Source organism: Sinocyclocheilus grahami, unplaced genomic scaffold, assembly GCF_001515645.1.
Source record: "Sinocyclocheilus grahami isolate Dianchi unplaced genomic scaffold, SAMN03320097.WGS_v1.1 scaffold20.1, whole genome shotgun sequence".
Lineage (NCBI taxonomy): Eukaryota > Metazoa > Chordata > Actinopteri > Cypriniformes > Cyprinidae > Sinocyclocheilus > Sinocyclocheilus grahami.
This window is the reverse complement of record NW_015505199.1, coordinates 67,945-81,972: the sequence shown is the minus strand read 5'-3', so window position 1 is coordinate 81,972 and position 14,028 is coordinate 67,945. Positions and strand designations below refer to the sequence as shown.

Genomic DNA, 14,028 nt, shown 5'->3' with positions numbered 1-14,028 from the left:
TTAGGTGTCTTAATAGCATGCTTCTTAGTATTCACATCCCGGATGAGTGCAGATCAGGCCATTTTGTTTGTTAGAGCTAAACGTCCAAATTCCATCCAGACTCGTGGCCAACTGTTGTGTGTGCGAGAGTTCGCCCAGTTCCTTGTGCCTCTGCGGAGTGTTTTCTCATGTGCAGAGCCCAAAGCTCACATGGTCACGTTGTCTCAGTACCTGACTCGTCAGCGGCACCTGCTGCATGGCTATGAAGCACGTCTCATGAAGAACGTGCCAAAAATCGTACACCTGGTCTGCAGGTTCCTTCTGGACATAGCAGAGGACCGGCAAACGGGGGAAGAGGATGTGTTGGACATCCCAGACCTCACAGAGGAAGTGGAGAAGACAGTTTCGCTGCAAGCCCTTCAGCAGTTAGGGAAAGAGATGAGGGGGAAAGGGATTCCCATATCCTCACCTCGCTCTCCCGACCAACCCAGCTTGCTTCTTAAAGAAACCCAATGTGATCCACCTCATGACCGGCCTCTCTGTAGCGACCAGGAATTTGATGTGCTTTGGAGATGGCCGACGGTAGACAATACCTACAAGTCTCAGCTCATCTTGAGGAAATGTCTTAGCTATAGTGACTCAGCCTTGAACAAACTGGACCCCAGGGTGCAGGTACTACAAAGTCCCCAGAATGCTTTTGGCATCAAATCTGGGTTAAACTTTACTGAAGTTTATGTGTCGCAGAGCAGATTAGCTAAACAAACCCCTGACCTTCTGACATCCGAAATCAACAACAGTCCCAAACATGGCTCTTCAACTGGTTCCTGTAGCTCCCTGGTCCAATCCAAAAAAGTTGAAGGCCAAGTATCCTGCTCTCCTGTCTCCGTAAAACGGGCACCACCGAAGGAGACAAAGCGCAGCATGTCCTATGGCTTTCTGGGGAGGACCAGTGACAGCATGTTTTCAACACGTCAAGTTGGCAAAAGTCACCTCAGCCCTAATGAAAACACAACCTATGATGACATACAACAGTTGACAGATGTTCCTATTTTAACGCTTCAAAGTGAACTCTCACCTGAGACTCGTCATCTGTTTGTGGCCAAAGCTCTTACGATGGACATTGATGGAGAAGATCTCAGGAGCACAGTCTCAACGTGGCAGGTAGGGAGCAATATTAGAAATATTTTCGGAAGAATTGAGTCTAAGAACTTCAATTCCATATCCTGTTCTTCTATAACACAACCTCAGATATTCACTCGGTAACTTTCAGTTGTTTCTGCAATTGCGGTTGTCCCTCAGACAGAGCTGAACTCCCGTGAAGGTGTATGGGAAAGGCTGTGCACCGAGAGAGATCCTGTGGTGCTCTCCATGCTCATGTGGTCTTGGCTAGAACAACTAAAGGAGCCAGTCATCACAAAAGAGGATGTTGAGACTTTGGCTGGAAACAGACTTAATCCCCAACATGCTCTGAATTCACTCGACAAGGTATCAAGCCACATGAAAAAGTGTTTTTAGAGCAGTGGTTCTCCACTTTTTTTACTCCAAGGCCTCCAAGACAATATTTGAAAGCCCTCCTATGTAAGCTGATTTGTACCTATGCTGTACTTCTTTTTGCATGTTGATTCATTTTAATTTTAAGTTTTAAAAATGTATAATTTGCATTATATCCAACCTTATTCTCTTCCATACAGTACACTCAGAGAAAGCAATATATACTGTATAGCAAATCTCAACTGCCTGATTTTGTTGTCGTGAAATGTAAAAAACTATATTATCGTCTAGCTCTTTATATAAAGTTGGTATGCTCAACTTTATCCGTACACATACAGTATACTCGCGTAGTTCATTTATAGTCACTATATATACACTATATAGCATACCTCAACTACTTGATTGCTTGTATAATCACAAAATGTAAACTGTATTATCGCCCAGTTCTAATCTGCGAAATGCAACTATAAGGTTTGAAGATATTAAGATATTATAAACATTAGCATCATGATTTTCTATAAAGCTGTTTTGAAACAATGTGAAGAGTGAAAAAAGAAATGAAAATTCTCCCTATTTTCTAAATGCATGTTATAAAACTTGTTGTGAACAATATAATTTGTGCATATGTTTCTTTTCTTTCATTGTTCAAAATTCCATAACTGGACCTTGTGATGAAAGTATCAGACTTCTTTCTGGTGACTCAGGTTCATATGCCAATTTTGAGTGCATCGCTCGCATCTCAAAATCCAATGAACAACCATTTGATAGAACCAAGTCCCCATCCTACATTTTCGATAATCTGTTTCACCCGGATGTATTTTAAAATACTGAAAACAAAGGATCTGTTGCTACTTCCATTTCATCATGACTAAGATTAACATAATTAAATTCAATTACTATTAAGACTTACCGGAGCTTATCTGGAAGTTTGCAGACGCCCCCTGGTTGAGAACCACTCCTTTAGAGTATATTTTATTACAAATGTTCCTTTTTCACCATCTAAATGGATTATGTGTACACTGAAACATCTGTGTGTGTGCTTTTATGTTGTTTAGGGACAAAAACAAACCCTTCTGTGTATTCTTGACTGCGCTGCTCATTTGCTTCAAATACCAGAAGAGGTTGAGAATGCCTTTTTTGAACGCACAATCAAAGCATTTACTTGGGTAAGTCATGGCCACAAAACATTTTCACAAGAGACTACTGGTGGCAATTGAAGATGTTTTTTTTTCACCAAGTAAGGTTTGATACTTTTTAGATTATTTATCCTAATTATGTGATTCTAATCTTTGTCTAATCTAGATTTCCTCAGATTCAGAGAACGGGCAGTTAAGCTATAAGACTCTAAAAGACGTCATGATCCCTGTCCTCAATGATTTGAGAACAAAAGCAATGGAGGATCTTGAGCTGACCTGCCACTGTTTCCGTGTACACTGATCAAGAGGGTGAGAAACTGAAATCTGGCGTCTGCACTGTGATTTTGAAGAAAAAAATCAAGCAAACACAGAGAGACAAACTAACAGATTTACTGTTTTTCAGTGGTATCTTTGCCACGATTGCTCATTCAAAAAAATGTGTTGTAAATTTTTTTATTTGTGTGAGAACAATAAGTACTGCCATACATGTGTGTGCCACAAGGTTATGTTAGGCTATTTTTCTAATTTGTTTTTCGTAATAGTTTATTTTTGATACACAATATTTATTAACTGAGGAAACTATTTATTAATAAGTATGTCATGTTTATTTTTTATGCTTTTGTTTTGCTCTAACGAACTGAGGATTCTCATGAAAATGTGTTTTGTCATATAATATTGCTTGAATAGAGAGATAATTGTAGACGTACCTCAATATTTATTGAACCAAATAATATCTCTGTGCAACATCTCATTTTATGATACACTTATTAATGCTTTTATCGAATGAAGCAAATTGCCAGATTTGCTGATTCTTGCCTTTGCAATTTGTATTTAAGGTTTCAAAAAGGTTTGTATTTAAGGTATAATAGAGGACAACTGAATGCTTTCATTCATAATGCAATGCAGTTTACATTAGGATTAGCTCAGCATGGGCTTGATCACAATTTTGAAAAATAAATTGAGAATGTATCAATACAATTCCTGCTAGAATGAAGCAAAATACTGCCTCGTAGACAGGCTTTTGCAGGATGCTCTTTACCTTTTATTGGCATTATTTATTACTAAGCTGCTTCTTTAACATAAAAAGAACAAATCGGAAGAAATATGTACAAATATGTTTGTCATGTGGTGTTTTAGTACTAGATAACACTGTGGTGTTGAAACTGACCTCATTTGTCAACTAAAATGTTATCATTGTCTTTTTAAGTAAATATCATGTAGCCAGCAGAATACATGTTTATTCATTCATGTCTGTGGAAGAATTGTAAGATGTTTTCATGTCCAAATCCTAAAGATAGATTATTGTGGGTTTTTCCAAAGCACTGCTTATTTTTTATTTATTCGATTTTCATTCAAGTCTATAAAATTAACATTCCAAATGTTACCTTTGGCACACTGTCTTATTAACATATTAATTCAACTTTGCCTCCATTAAGCAAGTTTATTTATTAAACTTCTAAATAAATCATATTTATTTGCATGTGTGTGGATCATTATTTCATGAAAGAAAACATAAATTAGACTGAGGTCATCCGGGTCAGCTAATGCCGCAAATAATAATTCTGATTGTGTAGTTTTTGAAGTGTTGCCCAGCAGCTAACTCCAGTTTTTGAATAAGGCAAGATAACACATTAAGTTTTAAAAGTGTTTAGCATGTTTGAAAAGTAGAACACTCTTTTTAAGACTCTGTCTTGTCCTGTGTGTCTGGATCTTTTCATTCGGCCTGTTCTGGAGCTGCTCTGCGGCTGTAATTATTGCCAGAAGTGCATCAAACAAACTCAAGTTGCGTAAAAGGGCACCCTTTTCCCTGCCTCATGTCCCGCTAGGTCACAAAGTGATTTTCCATGCGTAAATCCACCAGAGTGTGATAAATGGTGTTTTATATTCTAATTGAAAGTTATGCCAAATATGAAGATGAATCTGAATTTAGGAATGTGTTTTGTACATTTGAGATTTTCAGAGTGCTGCTGTTTGTGTGAAGACGTTTATCTCTTGTTTATTTTGTTTTAGGCTGACCCTCTCTTTATCCTTTTACAGAAAATAAAAAAATATTTGAATGCCTTGTCTTTAGAGATGATGTATGTAGCATCTGGGGTGAATATAAGTGGAGAGTGTGAACCAACAGCATTTGTTCTCAGCATTTTTACTGATGATTCATAGATCAAGACATGTGCCAGGTGTAAAACAGAGGTAAATACTGTTTAAAATATGTCCTTTAAAAAAAAATCACATTTTGTTGCTATGCAGCCTGAAATGAAGACGGACACAGTTTTTATTTTATCCAGCTGTATGTACTCAGAGCAACTTATAACATCCAAGTGAAAGATATAACATCAACATGTCAGAAGAAGAAAAAAAGAATCACTGAGTTGGAAACCGATTTGTAAACTCAATCAGGTGTAGCTAATCACCTTCTCAATGGCACACAAAGCCATTTGACTTTCTACTGTGATCAGCTGCAGTGTTCATTTTGATTAGCTCAGCATGGAAATAGTTTTCCTAGAGATGATGTATGTAGCATCTGGGGTGAATATAAGTGGAGAGTGTGAACCAACAGCATTTGTTCTCAGCATTTTTACTGATGATTCATAGATCAAGACATGTGCCAGGTGTAAAACAGAGGTAAATACTGTTTAAAATATGTCCTTTAAAAAAAAAATCACATTTTGTTGCTATGCAGCCTGAAATGAAGACGGACACAGTTTTTATTTTATCCAGCTGTATGTACTCAGAGCAACTTATAACATCCAAGTGAAAGATATAACATCAACATGTCAGAAGAAGAAAAAAAGAATCACTGAGTTGGAAACCGATTTGTAAACTCAATCAGGTGTAGCTAATCACCTTCTCAATGGCACACAAAGCCATTTGACTTTCTACTGTGATCAGCTGCAGTGTTCATTTTGATTAGCTCAGCATGGAAATAGTTTTCCTGAAGCATTTCAGTCCTTGGTAGTGCAACTGAAGCAAACAATCAACTATGGGTGGCAAGGTACTGTCAAAAGGATAAAGTTGTGGACAGGCACAAGCCAGCAGATGGATACCAAAAAAAAAAAATCAAAGGCTTTATCAATGCCAAGGAACACAGTGAAGTCTGTAATCAAGAAGTGGAAGGTATTTGGTACAACACAGACCCTCCCTGGATCAGGACGTCGCTCCAAACTGGATGAAAGAGCCAGGAGGAAATTGGTCAGAGAAGCTACCAAGAGGCTTACAGCAACTAAGCAGTTGCTGGAATTTATGACAAAGAGTGGTCATTGTGTGTACGTGACAACAGTATCACAAATTCTCCACACATGTGGCTTGTATGGGAGGGTTGCAAGAAAACTCATGCAGTCACGACTGAGCTTTGCCAAAACGCACCTTGAAGATTCTGAGGCAGATGAGACTAAAATTGAATTATTTGGCCTCAACACAAAACGATATGTCTAACAGAAATCCAATACAGCTCACCATCCAAATAACAGCATTCCTACAGTTAAGCATGGAGGTGGTAATGTCCTGTTATGGGGTGTTTCTCTGCAGCAGAGACTGGAGCACTTGTCAGGATAGAAGGAAAAATGGATGGGGAGAAATACCGTCAAATTCTTGAGGAACATCTGCAGCCCTCTGCCAGAAAGTTGTCAATGGGAATTTTTATCTTCCAACATGACAATGACACCAAAGCACACTGCAAAACTGAGCACACAGTGGTTGAAGGAGAAAAAAGTGAATGTTCTTGCATGGCCTAGTCAGAGCCCAGACTTAAACCCCATTGAAAATCTGTGGAATGACTTGACGACTGCAGTCCACAAACAGTCACCATTAAATTTAACTAAACTTGAGCAATTCTGCAAAGAAGAGCAGGCAAATATTGCAAAGTCTAGATGTGCAAAGTTAGTGGAGACAAATCCCAACATACTAAAGGCTGTAATTAAAGCAAAGGTTGGTCCAACAAAATACTGACACAAGGGAGTGATCCTTTTTTCAACTCTGTTTTTGACATGTTGGTGTTATATGTTCCTCTTTGATGTTATAAGTTGCATCGAGTAAATACAGCTGGATAAAACAAAAACTGTGTCCGTCTTCATTCTCTAGATGTGCAAAGTTAGTGGAGACAAATCCCAACAGACTAAAGGCTGTAATTAAAGCAAAGGTTGGTCCAACAAAATACTGACACAAGGGGGTGATCCTTTTTTCAACTCTGTTTTTGACATGTTGGTGTTATATCTCTTTGATGTTATAAGTTGCATCGAGTAAATACAGCTGGATAAAACAAAACCGTCTTCATTCCAGGCCACAAAGCAACAAAATGTGATTCTTTTAAGTGATTCTTGTCTATACCCACTGCACATAGATAAATAGCAGACTGTAGCACACTCTTCTTCTACTTTACTCCAACTTTGTTCATGACTCCGCTTAGTGTAATTCAATGTGTTGCTGATTGGTTGAATCAACAGTGAGAGTTTTTTTTTTAATCCCAATAATGAGTAAGAGGTATTAATAGTAAAAAAAAAAAAGAACAGTGTTTTACTTTCGTAATGAGAAGAAGCTAGTATGTCCAGACCAACAGCCCCATCTGGTGGTTGGTAAATAAACTGAACTTGAGCAATTCTGCAAAGAAGAGCAGGCAAATATTGCAAAGTCTAGATGTGCAAAGTTAGTGGAGACAAATCCCAACATACTAAAGGCTGTAATTAAAGCAAAGGTTGGTCCAACAAAATACTGACACAAGGGAGTGATCCTTTTTTCAACTCTGTTTTTGACATGTTGGTGTTATATGTTCCTCTTTGATGTTATAAGTTGCATCGAGTAAATACAGCTGGATAAAACAAAAACTGTGTCCGTCTTCATTCCAGGCCGCAAAGCAACAAAATGTGATTCTTTTAAGTGATTCTTGTCTATACCCACTGCACATAGATAAATAGCAGACTGTAGCACACTCTTCTTCTACTTTACTCCAACTTTGTTCATGACTCCGCTTAGTGTAATTCAATGTGTTGCTGATTGGTTGAATCAACAGTGAGAGTTTTTTTTTTAATCCCAATAATGAGTAAGAGGTATTAATAGTAAAAAAAAAAAAGAACAGTGTTTTACTTTCGTAATGAGAAGAAGCTAGTATGTCCAGACCAACAGCCCCATCTGGTGGTTGGTAAATACAGAAAGAGCAGGCAAATATTGCAAAGTCTAGATGTGCAAAGTTAGTGGAGACAAATCCCAACATACTAAAGGCTGTAATTAAAGCAAAGGTTGGTCCAACAAAATACTGACACAAGGGAGTGATCCTTTTTTCAACTCTGTTTTTGACATGTTGGTGTTATATGTTCCTCTTTGATGTTATAAGTTGCATCGAGTAAATACAGCTGGATAAAACAAAACCGTCTTCATTCCAGGCCACAAAGCAACAAAATGTGATTCTTTTAAGTGATTCTTGTCTATACCCACTGCACATAGATAAATAGCAGACTGTAGCACACTCTTCTTCTACTTTACTCCAACTTTGTTCATGACTCCGCTTAGTGTAATTCAATGTGTTGCTGATTGGTTGAATCAACAGTGAGAGTTTTTTTTTTTATCCCAATAATGAGTAAGAGGTATTAATAGTTCATACTTTCGTAATGAGAAGAAGCTAGTATGTCCAGACCAACAGCCCCATCTGGTGGTTGGTAAATACAGGAACTTCACTTTAAAAAAGTGTTAATGACTAAATGGGTTAATAATCATGATGGTCATCAACCGCCCATGTTGCCGTTAAAAACTTCCGATATGGTAGCCTATCCTCCCTTAGCAAAATAAATAAATAAATAAAATTCAGTCTATGTAGCAAACTGTGGTGGTAGAAAACGTTCTCTTATTTCTAATAACTGTCTGTCGATCACAACTAATTATATTATAATATAGTACATTACACATATTTCTAACTATAGTAAACATTACATTTTAGTAGACCTATACTATATTAAACAATTAATGAATGAGTAACAGAAAATACTTTCAAATGTAATGATAATTTATACAGCCTAATAATTTCTTCACATAATTATTTACATTGCAATAAATTCATAAATGAATAAATGAATGTATAAATAAACCCCTCCTAAACCGGAGTGCCAGAGCTGAGAGGGAGGTCCCCTCTTCGTCAGTCCGTACGAGTTCATCCGGGTCCTGGAGTCTCAGCACACGCTGACCGCGGGTGTTCATCGCTATTAGCCGTTAGCCGACTAGCCTTCAGCTTCCAATGAGGACACAGTGAAGGTATGATAGAGCGTTTGTGTTTCAAAACGGTCCCTTCTTATCACCAAGGATACCGCGTCGATTTTGTAGAGCATTACTGTATTTTTCTCTCGTCCGATCAACTTTACAAGAAGTTTCCATTGCTTATTGCATTATTTAAGAGCGATGTGTAAACTGGCTGGCTAGCCTGTGAGGGACACTTAAGTTATCCTAGCATGCCATCTGAATAGAGCCGATAACGCTATATCACATGCTGTTCTCTAAAGAATTTAATAGTCTAATGTATGTCAAAAATTCCGTGCAGTTTTCATATTTGGACATTATATTTGGGCGATAGATGTATTTACAGACTAGCCGCTGGAGACCGCCATTTTTTATGCATTAAGGGAGGGAAATTTGAGCAACATATAAGGAGTTTGAGGGGAGAAACGATTGATATGACTGTCTGTCTTTAATTTTTCTCTGTAAAATAACGTTTTGGAATCCCAATACATGTGGATGAGGAATCTCACTGTTAGCTGTGAGCTAGAGTACAGAAATCCGAGGAATATTTTAAGATATCTGGACTTGAGGTGTGAGGTGGGATTTCTTAAGTCAGTTTGACACGTGAGCTTGAGCAACAGAACCTCAGGAGTGACATTTCAACTGCGAATGCAAACGGCATTCAACTACAAATGCTCTCTTTGAGAGCATTCAAGCGTTGAATCGAGTGTCTGCTGTTTTTCTGTATCACATACTGAGCTTTCAGAGAATGACTGTATGTGAAGTAAGGTAAGTAAGGGTTCCCAGATTGAAAAACTGATAGTATTCTCAGCTAATTCAGTAGCACATTTTTTTTATTAAGTGTAGTTAACTGATTGTTTGAGGCACTTTGAGGAACTAGTATCACATGCATGCACTGGTGTCCTCAGAAACGTGCCCTTTCATAGATGAATATGCAGCATGATTGGAAAACTCGCAGAACTGCCAGAATTATAAGTTATGCTTGTGTTGCCAAATGCCAAGTGGGCAAATGTAATGTTTTCACTGCCAGATCCTTGGGATGGATGTTTTGCCACTGTCTTTCTACTTTAACTGTGTTTTGAACAAGATCCTGTTTCCTGTTTTTTGCTATTTAATTTATTTTGTCATTAAAATAATCATTTCAGTTGTCTTTATGTCAGTGTTTCCTGCACTCAGGAGATGTACTGCACTGCAGCTCATGGCACAATATTATATTGACAATAAATATGCAAACTTATTGAGTTATTTTTGCTGACAGCATGTAAGAATGGGTCATACAGTGCAATATGCTGTCCAGCTTGTGAACAAATCACTCGACTGGGTAACAAACCAGTAAGTAAAGATTGGCAATCAGTGCCAAAACAATGTCCTGTAGGAAACACTTCATTTTATGACTTTAATATTGCAACTACAGTTGTTGTATGTACTGCTTATACCTAGTATAACACTAAAGTTTTAATTTTCAATGCATCCTTATCATAGTTAATCATGCTTTTTATAAGCTCAACTGCATTGCTTCATGAAAAATTATCAGAATGCATTTTGCAGAAACAGACTTAACATTAGAAACGCAAAAGGAATAGTTTACCTAAGTCATCCAAGATGAAGTTGAGTTTTTCTTTCTCAGAACAGATTTGGAGAAAATCAGTATTACATCTCTTGCTCACCAGTGGATCCTCTGCGATGAATGGGTGCCGTCAGAATGAGTTCATACAGCTGATAAAAACATCACAATTATTAATTTATAATTTATGCATTTAGCAAACACTTTTATCCAAAGCGACTTACAGTGCATTCAGGCTATACATTTTATTTTATTTTTTTTACCAGTATATTCACAAGTAATCCACTCAACTCCATCACTTAACGTCTTGTGAAGTGGAAAGCTGCGTGTTTGTAAGAAACGAAACCAAGGCATTTTAAATTTAAACCATCACTTCTGGCCAAAATATGAGTCCGTAATGCGTAACACTTCCTCCAGTGAAAAGGTCCATCCCCTGTTCTCACACATCACAATCCACCAACATATTTGTTTAGAACGGTTTTGGACCGTTTTCATTTACAAACAGTGAATGAACTATGCATATTTTTGTCCTGATTCAGACGAGACAACCTTTTCACTGGAGAAAGCAATATTATGGATAGATGACTCCTATTTTAGCCAAGAACAATGGTTTGAAGTTAAAGATGTTTTGATGGATTTGTTTATTACAAACACACAGTTTGTGGATTACTTACATTACCCATGGATTATTTTGATGTTTTTTTCAGCTGTTCTGACAGCAGCCAATCACTGCTAAATTTCTCCAAATCTGTTCCAATAAAGAAACCAGTGCATCTACATCTTGGATGGCCTAAGGGTGAGAACATTTTCATTTTTGGGTGAACTTTCAATTTAAAAACACAAAATTGTATTTCGAATCATACGCACCTACAAGCTACCAACAAGATAAGGCTGAAACCAAGGCTTTGGGTGCTCTGGTTCAGTCTTGCTTGCCTGCTGTTACTGACACCTATCCCAGAGCCAAACTGTCCGAATGTGGCGGCATTTAATCTTGAGATGTTAGTACGTAGCCAAGTCACACACGATGTCAACATGGCTTCCTGGTGCTGAGAGGGTGCCAGTAACTTGGCCAGCCCCTCCATTTTGCTGCATTGCCCATGCCGTTTAAAGGGACCGTTTTGTAGTCCCGTAGCCGTCTCGTTGGAGTCTATTTTTTTTATTTATTTTCCATAATGCGTTCTTTCACAGTAACGTCTAATGATGTGTGATGAGAGCAGAAACTATTTTGAGTTTTGAACAGTCTATTTATTTTGTCGGCAGATTGATGAAACTTAATTCACTAACCTTCTCCTGTCCACAGACTGACTGTGCATTTGGAAATGTGGTAGATGCTGAGGCAAGAATCTTAACATGGCGGACAAAAAGGACTTCGGAAAACATCAGTTTGGTTACTTCTGTCCCTATCCATTACTTCATTTCCAGGTTGAAAGAAGGCGATGTGCACCGTGGGATGAGGTAGTAGGTTGTATAGTTTTAGGGTCACACCCACACTGGGAGATAACTATACATCCTGCTGTCTTTCTCAAAGTGAAAACGGAGCTGCGGAGTATCATCCTGCGTTTCCTGATGTTTAATATCAGTGATAGCTTTGTCACGGTATGTGTCGGCAAGCTGAAATGTTTTTGATTGTTAAAAGAGACTGCAATGCTTGCGCAGTGTGAGGTAGTAGATTGTATAGTTGTAGGGTAGTGATTTTATCCTTTGTAGAAGATAACTATACAATCTATTGCCTTCCCTGAGGGGCAGAAATACACACCAAATGAGCACCTGGTTATTTAAGAAAATGTGATGCATGTGATTTTTAAATCAAGATTTAATTTTTAAACAAATACAATAAATTATTTGTACACTTATCTGTGGTTTTCTTTGATGTAAAATATATTTATTATTACTAGTATTAAAGGGTTCCTGGTTTAATGCCTATTTTTGAACAGGCAAAGAAATGAAATATTTTCAGGGTAAGAGTGAAAGACGTCCCAAAACCACCTCAGCATCATGCATTCATCCTGGAGATGGCGCTGTTGTATTGTCTATGTTGAACACATGGCTGAACTTGACAGGATAATGGAGCAGCATGTCCTCTGTATGAATGATCGGCCTGGTTTAGTATAAGAGTATGTCTTTTATTTTGTATTAAGCATATGCTGGGTTTATGTTGCTTTCGTTAATTATTATTATTCCGCTATACTTTTATATTCCTGTAAACTTGCCAAACTTTGCATGCATGAAGGATCTGTAGGCGATTGCAGTGTGGTTGATTTTGGGATGGACGGTTGCAATTAAATTTGGCAATAATATGATGTTTCATATTTTTACATGAATTTTAAAAGTTTGCACAATTCAGATATACAACTTGATTTTACATGATTGACTTTTCTTAAATAAAAACTGACAAATTGACAATTTGATAAAAAAGACTAACGAAGTCAGTAAGTATTAGAATAGTTTTTTTTCTCATTTATAGATTTGTTCATTATTTTATAGATAAGTTATGATGGTAACAGCAGGATTTGTTGATGTGGAAATATAATATGAGCTGTTAAAGTCATTGCTTACACAAATGTTAGGGACCCTTTTCGTGGAACGATCTTTCTGTTATGAACATTTCATCTAACTTGTCGTGCATCTATTGTTATTAAACTAACTTATAGAACATATCAAGTTTATACGTTTTTGTTTCAGTTTTCAGTTTTCATATTTGTTGTACTGCTCTTGGCCACTGAGTACACAAGGTTCTTTGACATCAGTTTTTTGGAAGGTGAAGAGATGAACACATCTCTCACCTCGCAATTAAGGACTTGAGGTGGGCGAGGGGGGAATCTAAAGTCGAACAAGTTTTCTTTTCTCATGGGAGGAGCAAACGGCTGCAGGAAAATAGATAAAAGCTCTGTTTAAGAAGCTGGCGTTACTACGATATTATCTTCACCAAGGAGCGCACAGAGAATATACATTTCTTACCTAGATGTATTAAAACAAAGGACCCATTTAGACCCTCATCATTTTTTTTGTCTTTTAATGAAATATCATCACAATATCTGTAAAAAAAAAAAATGTTTTTACACAAATACATCATTTAAAAAAAGAAGTTGCGTAGACATGTTTTCAAGGTGTAAAGTAATTTAGTGCTTTTTACTTGAAAGTTAAATTAGATTTTTGTAGAAAAACCAACATCACTACAAAGATGACATTTCTAAGAACTTGGTACGAGACTTCAAAATAAAATAAAAAATCCTTTTTATCATCTTGTATTGTCAGTGACCCATATACTGTATGTCCATCTTTACAGCATGATATTATATTTTTTCTTCTTTTTCTGTTGTTTATTGGTGACAAGTCTCTAAAAACAATAATTAAATGTTATTTGTTATAATGCATCAATAATAACACATCCATATATCCATATACTAGTTTGCCTCCCAAAGTGCTCAAGTGCTAAGTTTTGTTGTATGCTATGAATTACATGTACTGTATACTATGAATTGTGTTTTAGTCATGGCCCATTCCACTCAAACTGTATTTTAGGTATTCAGTATTTTCTTATTTAAACATTCCATTATTTTTCAACTTTACAGGGGCTTTTCCTCAGTGATTGCGTTGGGAGCGAGTGTTATCTGTAACAAAATTCCTGGTTTGGCCCCTCGT

The 14,028-nt window shown here is 37.2% G+C and overlaps 1 protein-coding gene and 1 long non-coding RNA gene across 6 annotated transcripts in view; one reads left to right on the top strand and one right to left on the bottom strand.

The window, feature by feature from the left end:
• ptpdc1a (protein tyrosine phosphatase domain containing 1a) overlaps positions 1-3,252 on the top strand; it is a 14,105-nt gene extending 10,853 nt beyond the window's left edge. For all 5 annotated transcript variants that reach the window (XM_016238445.1, XM_016238437.1, XM_016238424.1 and 2 more), the window contains 4 exons: positions 5-1,140; positions 1,279-1,464; positions 2,526-2,636; positions 2,773-3,252. In XM_016238445.1, the coding sequence (XP_016093931.1) occupies positions 5-1,140; positions 1,279-1,464; positions 2,526-2,636; positions 2,773-2,907 (1,568 nt within the window). In that variant the 3' untranslated portion in view covers positions 2,908-3,252. The remainder of the gene's footprint in view (positions 1-4; positions 1,141-1,278; positions 1,465-2,525; positions 2,637-2,772) is intronic.
• LOC107555623 (uncharacterized) lies at positions 2,728-14,028 on the bottom strand. The gene is made up of 3 exons (XR_001605185.1): positions 13,957-14,028; positions 3,245-3,252; positions 2,728-2,738 (listed from the first exon to the last, which is right to left on the bottom strand). It is a non-coding gene; the product is annotated as an uncharacterized lncRNA (long non-coding RNA).